Here is an 18,398-nt window from a genome sequence, read left to right as displayed (position 1 = left end):
AGACATCTAGACTACAAACTGTAGTGTAATCTAGGTGAAGAGGTATTCTCATTGTCTCATCAGGTACACAGTTGAGTGCACTACAATGTTAACTGACACGATCTCAAAGCACGGTGCGAGTATTCTACGCATAACGTAGCTTTGATGGGAAGGGTTGATTCAATGTGAATGTTGAGTTTATACACAATATACAAATTTATACATTGGTAAATTTAAAATTGGGCTTCAGTGGGAGTGTAAAACTTATGGATATTACCAATTCATTAACTTTTTGAGAGATTTTCTCTAAAACTTTTTGATGGGTTTTGTAATATTTGGGTTCAAAATTTTGACAATCTATGCTCACTAATCTTAATCAATACTCTCCTAGGAGAACAAGATTTATGAAATATAATGCAGTTTTATTGTTATTTTTCTTGTTTTGTGAATTGATTTGAACCCGAAAATTCTTTTAAAACTCCACTTGTATAGGTTTCTGATTTAATAAATACTAATCCACTATCACAGTTACCATATAGTTTTATTTTGTTTGGAGATTGCACATTACTTGTTCAAAAGGGTAAAATCTGAAGGTTATAACAAAATAAGATAAATAAGTAATTGAACATTATGAGAAAATTACAATTTGCTAATGGAACAAAAACTAACATTATTATGTTTAAAAAAAACAAAAACAAAACTATGGAGGAAGTTTTTTATTTGATAAAACTGAGTTACTACTTGGATATTACTGTTTTATAAGTAATGGTGGATTAACCCCAAATTGAAATAGACTTCTAAAAATTTGATTTTTAAGTTAATAGTCAATGGCATTACCAAGGGAGGACAAGGATATTTCTAAAAGGGCCTAAAATGTGTAATAATTATATACATAACACACACATATATATATATATATATATATATACATAATTAAAACTGCAATAAAACATGTTTAAAATACAAAAATAACATGTTTTACTTTGAAATGGGTCTATCTAATTTATGAAAGTATAGATTTAATAGATGTATTCCACATTTCTCTTTGTGGTGCTCTCTTCAACCAGATTCAAGTCCCCCAAACCAAGTCCTAGTTACGCCACTGTTAATAGTTACATAAGACCATAGCATTTTCAATTAATTTTGTCCACTCTGGAGAATGTTTAAAACAAAATTCAAAAGATTTTTCCAGTTCATCCCTCCTCCAGTTAGAATCATAATACTACAGATTTTATTTTTATATCCAATTTTTGCAAAGATCTTGATCCAACCTGAAGAAATGTGATAAAGTATAGCTGGAGCTTTATTGACTGAGCATTAGCAAAGCCCATTACTCATGGGGCTGGAACAATTTAATTTCTGTCTATCTGTCTATCTGCCCGTACAATATCTCAAAACGAAACTGATCCAAAGACGGAAAATTTTGCATAAGGCTTCATTTATGGACAACACTGAGTTCAATGATGGTGCATGTCGGGAGTTGGCCGAGCATTAGCAAACATTTTTACATTGGTCTTATGGGTAACCATGATGGCAATGAGAAAATATCAGAATAAATAAATTTGTAAACAAGCTGAGTACAATAATTTGAGATTTGACATATGAGATATATGACATATTAACTTATGTAGATTATTCATACAGTAAATATAAAAATAATAGAATGAAAGTCAATGTTAAAAGTAAAATGTGACAAGTTCTGATTTCAATGTGCACTTGTATTGTAATAACCTCTCTACCTCACCAAAACTTTTATTATTTAAACACTGCTATGAAACCTAAATCAATGAAAAAAAAAAAAATGTAAAAATGTAGTAAGTGGCAAGGTATCTTGATGAAGTTCATCTGCAGGCTTTACATTTTGCATGTAACATTTTTACATAGACAAGAATGTCTTCTATGGTGTTGCATGTCGAACCATGAAATTTGGCCAAGCATCAAAGTCAAGGTCAAAAATTTTGTATTCGTAAATTGTACATATAACAACATATAACAAAAATCTTTAGCTCTCCAAAGTATCTGTTGACAGATTCTAAATAATTTAAATTTAATATCATCCTCGACGCTTTCTTTTTAAACTTAAAGAATTTAATTCAGATTTTCTTTTTTTGTTACTTCCAAAAAATAAATTTATGTGTTTTGAAAAACCACAAAAACAAATACCTTATAATTAATTTGTTGATAACTTTATTGAAGTATGATAGTGATCGTGAGAATTTAAAACTTCCTGTGGTTCACAATCGTGGTTTGTGGAGAAGTGGTCAGTATATATATCGGAGTTTACTTATGCTAAGTACAGTCTGGTCTAAATATGAGGTCCATCTGGTATTCTGTGACAATTGCAGCCCTAGCCCTCTTGCTAGGTGCTCATGCTCGTCATTTTAACGAGTTTCCAATTACAGGTTAGTTAAATCTACAGTTTATTATGCATAAAATTAAATTAGTAACTCAACTTATTAACACAAAATAAAAAGTCCGATTTAGAAAGTAACTATTATTAAAGAGTGTAAAATATTCTGATATTTTAATACAACATTTATAAAACCAAACACTATTCATGTTTCTTAAGTTTTAAATATACAGTACAAGTTCTTCATTAACGTTCTTACAAAACTGTTTGGAATTTTAGAATATTTTGGTTCAAAATAAGCATAAATGTGCCATTGGCTGTCTCATTCTATACGTTTTGTTAGAAATTATTAAATATATGAACTTTATAATATTGTTGATAATATTTCTTATACAGATTGAACTAAGATACCAAAGAATCATACCATATAAAATTATAAATGTATCCTAGTCCATTTCAAGATAGAGCTAATCTTTTTAGAAGGTAATACAACTTGTTCACTCATCCACAAGTTTTTCCACATAAAGCAATAAATGTTAAACCTTAAACAATTTTGGTCACAGCAAAAATGAATGTTTCATTTCAAATATGGTTATGATTAATTCACATCTACACAATTTAAGATTTTTTTACAAAGTGTATACAATCACTTTCATAAACATATGAAATATTTTTAAATGATAAAATAGAAAAATTTTTAAGATTTTTTCCAAATACCAATTAGCAATACTGAACAGTTAAAAATTATTTGGCTGCATATTAATTATATCTTTAAATGAGACATCTTATGATTATGACCAAACATATATGGGTGTTTGAGGTTTAATGTTGTTGGTATGGAGATATTCAAGATGCCCACCGGTACAGCCAGGTCTTAAAGTAGTGCAGTTTTTTTTAATAATTTTTATAGAAACTTTTTGGTCACATTCGTTTTAAAATGCCATTTATGAAGACAGAAAAAATAGTAAAAACATTTTGGTATGGCTCCTCAAAGAGTGACAGAAATTTTAAGCAGACTGTTGGAACATCTTATAATTAAGTTCAAAGACAGTTTAAAAAAGTGATATGAATTTTTTATAGTATACAAGAAAAGTGTAGTTTATAACAATGCTTTTTTTTTTTTTTTTTTTTTTTTTTTTTTTTTTAACTAACTCCACTAAAAAACAATTTATTGATAAACATATAAATCATTAAATTATATTAAAAAACATAATTTCCTTAGGTCATAAATTAATAAAAAATTGCTGCTCCTTGAAACTTTACTCATGTACATACTTTAAAAATTTCATATTTTTATCTCCATATGTATTTTTCTTGATTGCCTAAATGATTTACTTACTTTACTGATTGTTTTTTTCCTTTACAAATTCCTGTTATTCCTTGTAGAGCGACTAAACACTTTTTTGTCTTTATAGGGAAAAGTTATTTTAAATGATTATGTGTTTAAAATAACAAAATATTTTTCCAACAAAAAATATATTCATTTTAATATGTTTTAATTTGATGTCCATATAAGGGTAAGTCTCATATTTTTGTCAAAAAGAGGAATTAGCACATTGTTACAAATGTAAAGCATCACCCCCCAAATTTATTTAACTTTGATACGTAACATCAAAGTTAAATAATTATCTTGTATTAATGTTTTTTAAGAACTCTCATTTAATACAAATATTGTACTACTACTATCCTATCAACATATTTTTGAAAGTTAATTAATACCATTAATACTCTTTGTTCTTAGGCTTAAGTGGGTAGTGACGTAACACATCCGAATTTCTGGTTCACACTGTGTCAAAACATGACAAATAGGTCTTGAAATTGTTTTTTGCCTTGCTGTGGAGAGCCATCTTTAGTTAACAAATAATCTTCAATTTCATTTTATTATCTGTTGACTGAAAATGGCTCTCCACAGTTACGCAGAAATATTTCAAAGATTTAACTGTGCAGCAATGTTTCAACGCAATGTGAACTGATTAACCTAGATATTAATTATGTTATTAATTAAACTAAACATTCATAACTTTGATATGACATCACTATAATAATAATATAATATTTATATCATATTTTTCAGGTGGCAATGGAGAGGTGAATCAAGGAGTACATAACCCACGTAATCCTTCACATGGTACCAATCGTATCAGACATGGTCACAGAGGACATGGTCACAAAGTACCCAAAGGCCCTAGCTGGCCTGATGATGACGATGACGATGATCTGTATGATGAGATCAGACGTGCATTCGAAGTCACTGGAGTACGAGCACCACAAAATCCACCAAAAAAAGAAAAATCAGAAGATACCACTGTAAATAGTCTTGAAGGAAAGGACACCGATTCTACCTTATCATATGATGATATACGAGAAGGTTGGAACATATTTAAAACAGAAAATTACTATTGTTGATATTGATTCAATCTGAAAACATTGGCACTTTTAATACACACAAATAATTTATTTTATTCAACGCTTTTATTTTATACCTATATCTATTTCACATGTTATTTTTTTGTTTATTACTATACTGAAAATGTAAACTATTTAAAAATTTAAATCAATTGTAAATCCCTAGTTAATTATGTTCCTTTTTTGCTAGTTTTCTTTATTTTTTTGAGGTTGAGTTCAAAAGAGTGCTAAAACAGCCCTAACACAATATCAAACACCAAGGCATTTCAAGAAAAGAATCATATTTTTTTTAAATCTGTATAAGTGAAGCTGTGATCATTGTATGACCTGTTGTAAAGATGTTGCAGAGCAATGGCCAATACAACATATTGGTTGAAAAATAGTATAAAATAGTGGAGCTATTATTAATTATATTGACATGTGATTTCAGAGCAAAATTGTTGTTGTAACTGTTCTGGAAAGTCTATACTCTATTACAAATCCAATACTATTTAAGTTAGCTGTTAAATCCCAAATTGAAACCATAGATTAATTCAGAATTGCTAAATTACTATATTTAGAAAGGTGCACTGTTTTATAAAAATTGTAAAACCATATTCCTTTGATTAAGCTGTGACCTCTGCATGAACTGTTGTACAGATGTAGCTTCCCATGACAGCTGGTACTTGCTGGACAATGGGGGCAAATGTGGTCGCAGCGCAGAAGCCCTCGGAAAGATCATTGGAGGACAAAATGCAGAAATGGGGAGGTATCCTTGGATGGTACGCCTTATCTATAGATGTAAGTAAACCTAATAACGTACAGCTGCATATGACAAGAATAGGAAACTAACATTATAAATGCATCGTACTTGATTGTTTGGGAAAATCGGATTGAAACAACACATGTTAGTTTTTAGCCACCAAAAGATTTTTCACTCCACTCTTACACTTTTATTGGATTTTGCTTCTGAAGCAATTTTTAAGCTAGATAGCATTTGAGAAAACATGTGAGATTTACTTTAATTTGTATTGTGTTATAAGGGCAATAAGATTATGCATGTTTATACATTACTGAATCCCTTTGACCTTATATGAGGAGTGTGCGGGAAGAGAGATGAGTGTTTTCGTTACACTATTCTCAGTAGATGCAAATTTCAGTTAAGTTTTGAAGTGTATTTGTGCTTAAACAAGGGGTTAAATTATGCTGTGGTTGTGAATGATTTGATCTTGAATTGAATTTTATTTTAAAATTAAATAAATTGTCCATGGACAGTCCATACAGTGCAGTCTCTATAATCCGCCACTGTGCAAGCGATGACGGTTCGGGTCAATGTAGGATTTTTTGTACTGTATCGTTGTTTATTTCAAAGCCAGATTAGGCATACTGTACTGTTTGTTTATTACGTTTTATTGTGTATTTAGTTATTTTCCAATTGTACTTTTGCGTTCTACTTATGTTAAACTATACTTTAACTGGTTTCTAATAAATTTCAATGTAAATTTGTATGTTTTTCGTACGTCTTTACCCATACATCCATTAATCTGGCAATTTCTGTAATCCGACACTACCAATCCCGATATACTGCCGGATTAGCGAGATTGCACTGTATTGAAACATTCAAGCCCCTTGAAACTAAATTCACTGAGGACTCTGGTCTTCGGAGATCTATTTCAGAATAAATCAATTTTTTAAAATTATTTTTACAACATTTGTTAGCGAATTCTAAGGTTTAATAATATTTAATTTCTACAATAAAGTGTATAAATAGCCAGGCAAAGGTATTTTTTTTATTACTGGTTTTTATATAATTATTAATTTTATCTTTTGCAAACAATTTAGTAATAAATAACAAGAATTATTAAAATATATTTCAAGTTCAGTACGAATCAACACATGTGCATAAAGGTAAAATTATATAGAAATGTATCTATAAAATTGAATAAAAGAAATTGCTTGTACATCTTGATGGTTGCTGCATCGTCCATTTTACACAATTGAAGAGTTCTTAAATTGGAAAACTCAATGGAATCTTAACACTTAAAACTATACATGTATTATCCCTGAATTATACTTTTGTTTTGACGCAATTGTAATTCTCTAAGAATGTACAAATAAAGCCTATTGTCTATTGTCTTGTTGCTTTTCTTTATTCTTAAAGAAGACTAAACAAATTTTCATCTACTATAACATTAATATTCAAGATATTTTATTGTCACTTGGCAATTTACATCCAATAGACAAAGTCAGAGCAACAATATTTAACAGTTTACCCTAAAAAATATTATATTTAAAGCATAAGTAAATCATTAATTAAAATTCATAACTAAAACTTAATAAATAAACATAACACATACAAACTAAGTACAAATAGTAAATAACAAATTATAAATTAAAATAATTAAAAAAATCAGGGTATTAATACTCCCCAACAGAGTATAATGCATTCATTTTCAACCATTTATTTAATACTAACTTAAATCTATTAACCCAGATATGCCTGAATTAATTTTTTTTTGTTTTTGTTTGTTTGACTGTTTATTTAGGTTTGTTATAAGCTATAATAACTAGTTATGACATTTTAATTCGTAATAATTAGCGCTAACATGTGAAAAAAGTGGTGTCCTACATATAGGTCAGTAGGCAAATGTAACATGGTTACGGGCATTGATAAAAACTCATACATACACTCGATATTTATTGTTACATTAGATAGAAATTGTACAATTAAACATTTTTAGGCATTAAGAAAGTTCTAGACTTTAGTATGATACACAATAAAACATTTTTACATGAAGTCCAACATCACATTTATGGCATCGAGTTGTGCATTTTGCATGACAGTGTCCACACCGTATTTGCCTGTCCTGGGGGATAACATAATGGTCCAGACGATCAAATCTTGAGTCGATTTTACTTTGTTTTGATGGTCTCCCCGATTTTGAACTAGTTCCCTTTCCGTAAACTTTCAAGGATATTGCAAGCAATTCTGCGTCTAAATATCAAGTGATCAAGTTTACCTCCACAATTTCGATGAAGTTGCCATGTGTTCTGTTTGGCACTATCAATACAATCAGAAATCAAGGGAAAGTATCACTTTTCCTCCCTAATTTGAATTCTGTATAGACTCATATTTTGATCACTTCTGTCAACACCTCCCATTTTGTTATTATACTGGTTGATTAGAAATGGCTGTGGGATGTTGACATGATTTTTTTTCTTTTCCAGAAAATCGTTTTACCTGAACTTTTGGTTCTATGCCAGAAACATTTGAACCAACAGTTACAACACTGTTATCATTCCATCGAGCAACAATGAGTTTTTTTTAGGTTCAGTTTTGTATTGTAGTGTCGTTCCCTTTCTTTCTTTTGAATTGTTTTAGCATCTTCTAAAGGACAGTCACCTATTCTGTCTTCTCTCATTGTCCCTGTTGCTCTAATGTTTCTTTTTTTCAACTCTTGTAACAAAGGCAAACTTGTAAAGAAATTGTCAAAGAATAAAAAGTAAGAGAAAATCACCATTTTTTCGAAGTACATCACAATAGTTTAGCACAACAGAAGCACCTAATCCAAACTGTTTGTATGCAGGGTCAATTGTTTGAGACTTTCCTTGATAAAGGATCTTTCCAAACCACATATCCCTGTGTGGAAGCACCAACACATATTTTATAGCCATAACGTATAGGCTTCCTCGAATAAACTGTTTTAGGCTATGCCTACCAAAGTATGGTACCATTGACTCGTCAAATAGAGTGGTGCTCAACATGAGGAGCGTTTTCAAAAAATTGACTCGTTTAGCATATCAAATAATGGCCTAACTTTGGCATACTTATCTGCCTTATCAAGGTTGTCATTGTCACAAACATGTAAAATTGGTCAAAATAAATTCAAACCTATCTCTAGAAATAGGTTTAGCAACTAGTTTATTGTGAGTGTCATTACAGCTTTCCCAATACATTCTCTTCGGGGTAGTTGAACGTAACCACTCAACAAAAGTACCCCCGATAAAAGTTTTCAGTTCATCCTCAGACACATCCCCAAGTCTGTTACGTAATGCAGCATACCTGTTGGTTTTATCGACAAGAAGGAGATATAATTCCTTCATTGAATAGTTAAAAAAAAACTGTTCCATAGGACTCAAGTCATTGTAAAACGTCATATCTTTTAGACCAGGAAGTCTCATCAGGCTTCAAATCGACATCACACCAATAGGTGGTTTTAGTTTATTTCTGGCATTTGTTTTCCCTCGAGTACTAGCGTGCACATTTTTTTGTGATAGGCCTGGATCAAGTCTAGTCTGTTTTTCAGGGCCTCATCTATTTCGCAATCGATGTCAGTAGGCCTACTACTGTTACTGTGTGGTTCGTCCGATATAGAATCTAGGCCTATGCTAGATATTTCTGCTGGTGCAATTAGTTGTTTACCTGGGAGATTGTGAATAGTAGTTATATCCTCCTCACCAGAATCCTCATCTGTAAGATCTTCATTAGCGTTTGTTGGTGGGCTGAATATATATATATATATATATATATTGATGATCCTCTCCTACAGGAATTTCATCATTTTTCTTCTTCCAGTAGAGTTAAAATATCATCCAATGACAAACTGAAAACCAACAAAAGAATTAGTTTTATACATTATGATAACAAAAAATATAAGCAAAACATATAAATAATACAATAAAAAATTAAAATTCACCACCATAAAGTAATGTGTTATATTTGCCTACTGTCCTACATTTAGGACACCCATAAATTTCAGCCATCCTATAAATCTGATATGAAAGAAAAAACTCATAACTTTGTACCAATGTAATGAAGTGTTTATTTTCTATCATACTTAATAGTTTTCATTACAAAAAGCTGATAAATAGATAAAATAATTACTTACGTTTCATTGTTGGTGCAAGCTGAAGACTCCATAACTTATTTTGAGGTTAACTTAACTCCATCTACAGACAAAACACAGTGCTCAACTAAAATGGCTGGTAGACTATAACCTCAAATGGAACCTGTTGGAGAACTGTACGATGCTGCACTCTAGCAGAGAGTCAACAAACCTACATGAAAAAATTTACAAAGTAAACATCTGTCATGTGGACTACATGTAGGACGCTAGGCACATCTGGGTTAATTTCTACACTAAAAGCTCTCTGAGGTAGTTTATTAAATAATTTAATTTTCATGAAGATGTGGCTACTTTTTTTAATTTTACCAACCTTACTGAAACTTGATTAAGTAATGAATTATTTCTTGTATTGAGGGTATGAATATCTTGGCCTAAATTTAAAATGGTACACATTTTCCTTAACACTAACTAGACAACAATAAATATACATACTAGGAAATGTCATTATTTGAAAGTTCTTTGAAAATGGCAAACATGACTCGCTTTCTGGTATAGATTTAATTGTTCTTAAAGCTTTCTTTTCCAAATAAAAATTCTATCTGCATGACTGTTATTGCCCCAAAGTGGAAAACCATACAGGAGATGAGAGTGCCGATGGCCGAGTGGTCTAAGACGTCGGACTTTGAGTCTGAGTTAGAGATAGCGCAGGTTCGAATCCTGTCTGTGACCCTTACACTTTTTATCAGTACCATTGACCTTGTACTGTATTGACTCTCCCCTTTATTCTGTTTGATAAGATCCTCGCACAGGCCAGTGGCCCATGAGGACGGGCAGAATAAGGCTTAAAAGGGGATCGGCTTCTCCTTTTATAAAAAAAAATAATAATAAATAAAATAATTAATTAAAAAAGTTATAAGGGGGGTAAGGGCTGTAGTTAACATGGATAAGTTTTTAGTTTTCTTAATAAGTAGGTAACTCTAGATAACTTTTGTCACAGACTATTAATATGTGAGTTCCCAGCTTAACCTGCTATCTAGATTATGCCATTTAGATGCTTAAGGTGTCATGGAGCTGTATTATAATTATGTTTAACTGTGTGTTATTGTAGCATTCAGGAAGGACACAGAACAGGGTATGTGTGGAGGGTCCATTATAAATGATCGATACATCCTCACTGCTGCACATTGCTGTTTTGACAACACTGATGAAAATCTGTAAGTGTTGTTAGTTCCAATTTTCTGTAGGCTTAGAATATTGTTTGATCAGTAAGTAAAGTTGAGTTCTGACATTTTACATTAAGGAAACCTTAAACTATAATAAACTCTGAATGACTGTAAGGCAATATTTATAAAATAAAAAGAGTCAATTCAGATTGTTGTGCAAATAACGAAAAAACATCTCTTTCATTTAAAAAGAACTGCATAAAAATCAATCTAGTTCAATTCTAGAAATAGCTGAAAAAATACAATAAAAGTTTACAGTTATAGTTTCCTCACATTTGGTCATAATTATTTTCATACTACGTTAAACATATAATTGGTCGTTGTCAGTTAATAAAAGAAAATGTTTGCATAAATTTGATCCATTATGCAACTGAATTGGTCTGCAAAAAAATGTATAGTTCTATGATACAGGGTGTTCACAAAAGGGTGTCACAAACTTCTGTGAGTATTCATCATTTCAAACAAAAATTTCATATAAACATAGGTTGAGAAATTTCTTGTTTAGTTGCTAGCTACTATTTTTTATTTTGTTAAAAAAAGTATTATCTTTATAAGTAGTTAAGCTAAAGAAACCAAATTTGGCACATAGTAGATTAAAGGAAGATAAAAAATAATTGCGTTATTTTCTTTAATATTACCAAAATGGCATCATTTGAAAATGTTAAATAACAAAAAAAAAAAAAAAACAAATAAAATGTTGAAGTTTAAAAAAAATGATTGCTGCTCCCGGATTGTGCAATCCTACCTTTAAAATTTTTAAAGTTAAAAAAAAAAAAAAAGAACACAAATAAAATGTTAATAAATGATGAAGTTTAAAAAACAAATGTTGGCTGCTCCCGGATTGTGCAATCCTACCTTTAAAGTGATTGTGCTCGCTTATGAATTGACGGATTTCGTTAAAACAAGTACCATTGGAATTTAAATGAAAACGTTATAATAGTAGATATTTAGTAATGTTTTTATAACTATTCTGGTTTTTTTTGTTATTTAACTTTGATATATGAAAACCTAACTGTTTAGAGTTTTATGATCAGATAAATGCTGCATTTTCTTTAATGTAAACAATCTAGAAGCCAGTTTTGCGATAATCCTTCCAACATCTCCGTTTCATTTCAAATTTCTATCTACAGTTCATCTTAAAAATGCTGTTTTGTTACTTTCTTAATATTGTGGTTCTCAATACTAATAAATAAGTTTAAATCTTTCTTTAGATTGATTTGTTTTGAGCACAATCAAATTAGTCTTATCCATGTTTAATAGTAAATAGTTCTTTTCATGAAGAGGTTAGGTTTTCAACTTCTTCCCATGTTGGTGTAGACACTTTGAGATTAGTACCATCTGCATACAGGCAAAATAATTCATTTGCTTTGCTATCTATTCTCAGGCCTGTAAGATAGCAGGCACACAGTAATTCACTAAAATGGATCCCTGAGGAATCCTATTTATGACGAAAAGTGATATTGTTTAAAATTGTTGTCATGACTTATAAACTTTAACAAACTGACTTCTGTTGGAAAGATAAGATAATAAGATAACTTCTAGTATGAAAGGTGTTTTAACTTGTTTCAAGAACTTTTATATTTTCTTTTTCTTTAACTTTAAAGATTACTGGAACACATATACTGAAGATGATAAAGGAACATTCAGAAAATGAATTTTACTAGATGTGATGTTCCTATTATATATACATTATTACATTATTATTTTAAAGTTCATTTTTATTTTAAAATAAACTGACTGTCATAGTCTAATTTAAACAGTGTGCTACAATAAAGTTCAGAACAGCAATTGAATCACCCCATACTTTTAGTATGGTGTTCAGCAGAATAATTTTACCTGTATGACAAATGTCAAACATACTTATTTTTTACAAATCTAAAGCAACTGTAATATCTGACCTAATTTTTTGTAACCCATCCATGTTTATACATGTTATTTATCATGTTTGGCTGTTCTTATAGCAACATACTTCAGAATTAAATTGCATGAACATAAGCTACATGCAGGGTGTTCATTTGAAAACTTCAAACTTGTATTAAAAGACTTATCAAATATACACTGTTGTCCAAGCATCAAAATTCTGTAAACAGGAGTGTACAATACTAATTAGGAGAACAAAAAATTTCAAAATGGGGTTTCTCGCCCCTATGCCCTCCCGTACCCAAAGTCAAAATTTTGAAATGGCAACTGATAACTTACCTTGTGACAACCTCAAATTGAAGCTCATAAAAAATGCTGTTTTTTGTAAAAATCATTTTAATCGGCCAAGCCATTTGGTATCAGCAGCCAATAATGTAATTTCTTAAACAATAGTTATTAGTCTACAAACTACTGTACTACTGCTAATAACAACACAACTACTCACTGAATACTGTTGTAAATCCTTTGTAAACTGAAAATCAAATGTTCAAATTGGTAGCCATTGTTGTCCAAGCAAAAAAATAACCTATCTTCAAATCCTTGCCTAACCTTTCTAAAAGTTTCTCTGGTTAAGCATCTGCACTCAGCAGTGATCCTTTTTTACCAGTCTTGGACATCAGTGGGATGTGTTTTAAAAACTACTGATTTCAAAACTTACTGATGTAGTGACATGTACCATCATCGAATATACATACAGTGTTACCTATATAAAATTGAAGCTTCATGAAAACATTCAAATCTATAGTTCAGTTTATTTTCGAGATGAGGACAGACAGACAGAAATGAAATTTGTCCAGCCCCTTGAGTGATGGGCTTCGCAACATCCAATAACATTAATAATATGACACAGCAATCTGAATACTACGTTGTCTCTGTCTCCAGAGTGATGATCAGAGTGGGTGAATACGATGTTCACCACACCAAGGACTGCTTTAGAGGCAAGTGTGCCCCACCCAAGTTAGATATTGGAGTAGAATCCTTCACAAACCACTACAATTACAAGAAGAGAGGAATGAACAACGATATCTGTCTTATCCGCACCTCTGAGAGCATCGAGTTCAATGGTAAGACCTACCGTACTATATTAAGTGAAAATTAAAAAATTACTTCCATTGAACACATTTGGAGAACTTCATTGGGTTAAATATCTGGGGATGAGAAGAATAAAACCCTCCTAAAAACTAAAAAAATAAAAAACTTCATATAAGAGCAATAAAACTCGTTCTAAATAAAGCAGTTTTTTTAGTTTGAATTAAGTTTATTCTGTATAACTTATTTAAATTTAGATTGGTTCCATATCACCGGCATGGTGTGCATTTCAATCAGATTCATCCTCCCAAAGCCAAAACCTGGTTATATCCCTGAACAACCGTATTGCTATTAAATATTACTTTAATTCTTTTAAATTTACTGTACATAAAAACTTGTAGCCTACAGCTTAATTAAATATCATTTCAACTTTTAAACTTATATATTTGTATTTTACTAGTTGTTAACAAAAATAAAAATAAACCAAGTTAGAAATTTTTTTTTAAGTAACTAATGAACACTTACATTTTCAGAGTATGTACAGCCCATCTGCCTTCCTGTCTCAACCGAGATGAGTGAACTCGACTATGCGGACACAGATATGATGGTAGCGGGTTGGGGACAAGTTGAGAGTGGTGAGTTTATTCAAATACAACTTCCTTCTCTCTTCATTAATTTTTAGATTTAGATCTTTTGTAAAACAATATTCTTATTTAAAGTGTAATATTTATAGAAATTTATAACAACTTTAGTTAACAAATTCCTGTGGATAAATCTGAGCTATTTCAATAAAACTTGTAGTAGCCCAAACCAGAAGATGACCCTAAAGCCATCTAGAACATATTTTGTGTGATTTGACAATACTACTATAACAAGTCCCATAGGACATAGGGCATACACATTCGATTTTATATTGCCTATTCATTCCATCACTGATCATTTTGAAACTATGCACAATTTTTGGGGAAAATGTCAAAGAATATTGTGAAAATTGTAATTCCGGTGTTCTGGAGACAAGCTGACAAGCAAAAGAAATAAATTTCTGTGGTTCTTTATAATATTTATTGTACTTTTCTGCAATATAATTGCTTATTTAACGATTCTTAAAATGAAAAATTGATTTATTAAAACCAAAAACTAAAATAAACCCATACAACGAAGCATCAAAAAACCCAAATGACCATAAAGCGTTATTGCAATGATCGACAAACATACAATGGATTGGCCTGTGACCTTTTGACCCAAAAGGTTTTTTCTTGGAGAAACCTATGCAAAAAGTATCAAGTCTCTAGGACTTTTCTATCAATACTTATCCCACAGATGAGCAGACAAAGATATAGACAGACAGATGGACTTCATCTGACAGAAACAGAGAGAAGGTTTATAAAATCAATAAGGTTTTTTAATGGACCAAGAGGAACCTATGTACCAAGTTTCAAGCCTCTAAGCGCTTTGTATCAAGAGATATTGCACAGACAGACAGACAAATGGTCAACACTATAGTTCTTAAGAAAGCCCTGTGGAATCCTTAATAAAGGAGACCAATTGTACTCTCTTATGTATTTTTAACATGTATAATAATAGAATATTACTGTTCCTTAGAATACATTAAATAATAACAAATTTCCACAGCTCAAAGTAAATGTAACACACAAAAATAGTTGTAAGTTTGACTTCATAATTACTTAGAGCCTTCTTTTAGTATTTGATCTGGATTCAAAAAGGCACACTCGTTTATGACAAAGTTGAATATTGTTTACAATGTACAATGGAATAAGAATTTTTACACTGAACAATGTGATGACAACAATTTGACAACAAATTTTATACTGGTACAAAATAAAGATTATAAATCATTATGTGTAGTGAAATTAAAATTGTTGCATAACATTTTTTTTATTCTTTGTTTGAAATTTGTTTTTGACGATGGAAGGATTGTGAAGGAAACAGATTTTTCCGGACATTTGCCACTCTGATCCGATGAAAGCAGACCTATTGTGACTTGTATGCTGTAGTTCAGTTTTAATAACTAGTGTTGTGTTTAGGTTTTCATTAAGTGCACGTTTTAGAGTTAGTGAAGTTGAAACACAACATGGTGGTTGTTTCCTTACTTACACGTGTTACAATGCTCTGGTATGATTTGTTCATTTTAACCTAGTTTATAATTATGTGTTAGGTTAGATATTTACCTGAAGAAGAGATCAGATTTCAGATTTTGAAACGTAGTGTTACTGATTTTTTGGTATCACTCATTGATGGCAAATTTCCTGAAAAATCCTGTTTCCTTCACAGGATCAATTTTTAAACTTTTAGTAAATAAAAAATATATGACCATGTTTTAAGGTCTATTTGCATTTCTGTCTTGTGCAGTACCCGAAGGCCGGTTGCCAGAAATCCTACAGGAAAATAAGGTGACGGTGTTGAATGCATCCTACTGTGAATCGAGGTTTGATGGGATGGTAGATCTCAGGATACAGGTGTGTGCTGGAGGTGACGTCGGGCGAGACGTGTGTGCGGGTGACTCCGGCGGCCCTCTCATGCTCCGTGTGGCCCCAACAGATAGTGATGAGAAACACTACATATATGGACTTGTATCCTTCGGAGCACCCTGCAACCATGGAGATGGCGATCCTGTGATGGGCGTCTACACCAAGATCTCTGCCTTCCTCACCTGGATTTTGGATACCATTGAGCCATAAAGGTGTTTTGTGGAGTGAACCAGAATTATTTATCTGTTAAAAGAGATAATATTAAAAAGTGTGATTCAAAGATCTGTGGCGATTTAAAAAAAAAATACTGATATTTACAAATACGATTTTTATAATGTTTGTTCCAAGTCTGCCTATTTTTAAATATAACACTGTATTAGATCACTTCCTTTTTGATTTTTAGTCTGCAATCTTCGTGACTGTTTCAAGGAGTTTTGAATCAATTAATGAAATATAAATAATCCGGGTAATTTAATTATATATTATTTACATCACATTTCAACAAGTATAAATTCAGTTCTTGATCACATCCTCCTTTTAACTATAGTGATTACACCAAGCTGATAATATGACATTGAGTTTTGTATAATCAATAAACATTTTGAATTTCAAGCAGAAATTATTATTTTTTCCCCTTTATCATTTAAATTTAATTTTTAAAGTAAATAAAGAAATTTTTTACACTTACAGCATTAATAACATGTTTAGTCTCTCTATAATTATTCTGTAAGTAGTTCACCATTCAAAATAAATTACATATTTGTATAAAAAAGTAAAAGATATTTTTAAAGTAATGAAATTGAAAATGCAACGTTTAGGAAATTGTAAAAGCATTTCAAAACAATATTACATTTTTATTTAGGTTCATAAATAACGGTTTCGTGAATATTTTAAAAGTTTATATGGCCACCATATTGGTATAAAATGACATACAGAAGAGATATTTATGAGATAACGTTTTGTACCAAGTTATATAGTATAGATGTATATATAAACTTTGGAACAAGGGTTGGATTGGGGCTCTGTGGGCCATGTTTGGTGTAGAATGTAGAAATTTTCCTCAACATGAGGACAATTGCAATAGGCCGCGTTTGTATACAAAATCTACTTAAAAGGACACAACGATCATGTGGCTTTCAACAAAGTATACTTTTGTATTTTAACATTTGGACTGCTTCCAACCAGTGTAGTGTCTAATATTGAAAGTGGTTCCACAATAAGGTTGATTACTGTACTCAGGAATGTACTCAGATCGGTTTTTTTCGGACAATTTTACTGGGGTCCCACCAAATTTGTACGGGGGTGGGAGACGGTACATTATGAGGCCCAAGTGAAATTTTTTCCAAGGCCTGCCAAAGCTAAGTACGCCCCTGACTGTACTTAAGCTGTGATAGTGAAAGTGATAACAGAATTAATTACCAATTACGTTTGTCTCATTCTCATGACTGATATTTAATTTTATCATCACAAACTAATAACTACACAAATACCAAAAAGTAAATTTCAAATATGTTGCCAAGCCTCTATGTTCTAAGACAAGATTTGGCTATTATAAACTATTAAAAACGATCAAATATTTCCAAAATTGGCATTATAGATTACAAGAAAGAGAACATGTACGGTACATTCACATTCCCAATAATAGTGGTTGACAGAAGAAAGAACCAATAAGCAAACACAATTAGTAAATTGGCAAAGAACCTAGGCAAATACGTTAGTGATGATAAGTAAAAAGACTTACGGGATTAAAACATTTCTAAGAGGAAGAAGGTGAAAATCTATTCTAAAACATTCAATAGGGTTCAAATAATATAAAGAAATTGAGACTTAAGTGTCACACACTTTGTGAATCGTCACCTGAGTTGACTTAAATGAAATCGTAAACTTAACCAGAAAGAACAATAAAAAAAAATTAAACTTACTAATTCTGATATGGATCTGAATTACCAATTACCAAATATTATTACTCATATGATCATAAACCTCAATAAAAACATTAACATGATAGAACAAAACAGCCATACTATTAAAATCATGATAAAACATAACAATGTACGTATATATTAATGACAATAAAAAACTAATGAATAAATAATGAAATTTGGAAAGCAAAGGAACAAGCTATTAATACATTTATAGATAAACTATTTACTTGTAAATAGATCCAGATAACTTC

General features: G+C 31.0%; 1 protein-coding gene across 1 annotated transcript; it reads left to right on the top strand.

The window, feature by feature from the left end:
• The first annotated feature begins 2,259 nt into the window (after window positions 1-2,259).
• Window positions 2,260-16,834, top strand: LOC124361972 (phenoloxidase-activating factor 3-like). The gene is made up of 7 exons (XM_046816081.1): window positions 2,260-2,381; window positions 4,404-4,697; window positions 5,375-5,515; window positions 10,670-10,775; window positions 13,587-13,768; window positions 14,267-14,368; window positions 16,104-16,834. Exons 1-7 carry the CDS (start codon window positions 2,291-2,293, stop codon window positions 16,430-16,432), a joined length of 1,245 nt encoding a protein of 414 aa, XP_046672037.1. The 5' UTR covers window positions 2,260-2,290; the 3' UTR covers window positions 16,433-16,834.
• Window positions 16,835-18,398: the final 1,564 nt, after the last annotated feature.

This window comes from Homalodisca vitripennis, chromosome 5, assembly GCF_021130785.1.
Source record: "Homalodisca vitripennis isolate AUS2020 chromosome 5, UT_GWSS_2.1, whole genome shotgun sequence".
Lineage (NCBI taxonomy): Eukaryota > Metazoa > Arthropoda > Insecta > Hemiptera > Cicadellidae > Homalodisca > Homalodisca vitripennis.
The sequence above is the reverse complement of the archived record's forward strand: the minus strand, read 5'-3'. Positions and strand labels throughout refer to the sequence as shown.

What these genes read in the sequence shown, in the direction of transcription:
- LOC124361972 (XM_046816081.1), top strand. Translation starts at nt 2,291, where the DNA reads ATGAGGTCCATCTGGTATTCTGTGACAATTGCAGCCCTAGCCCTCTTG. An exon ending in GACAACACTGATGAAAATCT is followed by an intron (nt 10,776 to 13,586) that starts GTAAGTGTTGTT and finishes CTCTGTCTCCAG; the next exon opens with AGTGATGATCAGAGTGGGTG. An exon ending in TGAGAGCATCGAGTTCAATG is followed by an intron (nt 13,769 to 14,266) that starts GTAAGACCTACC and finishes TTACATTTTCAG; the next exon opens with AGTATGTACAGCCCATCTGC.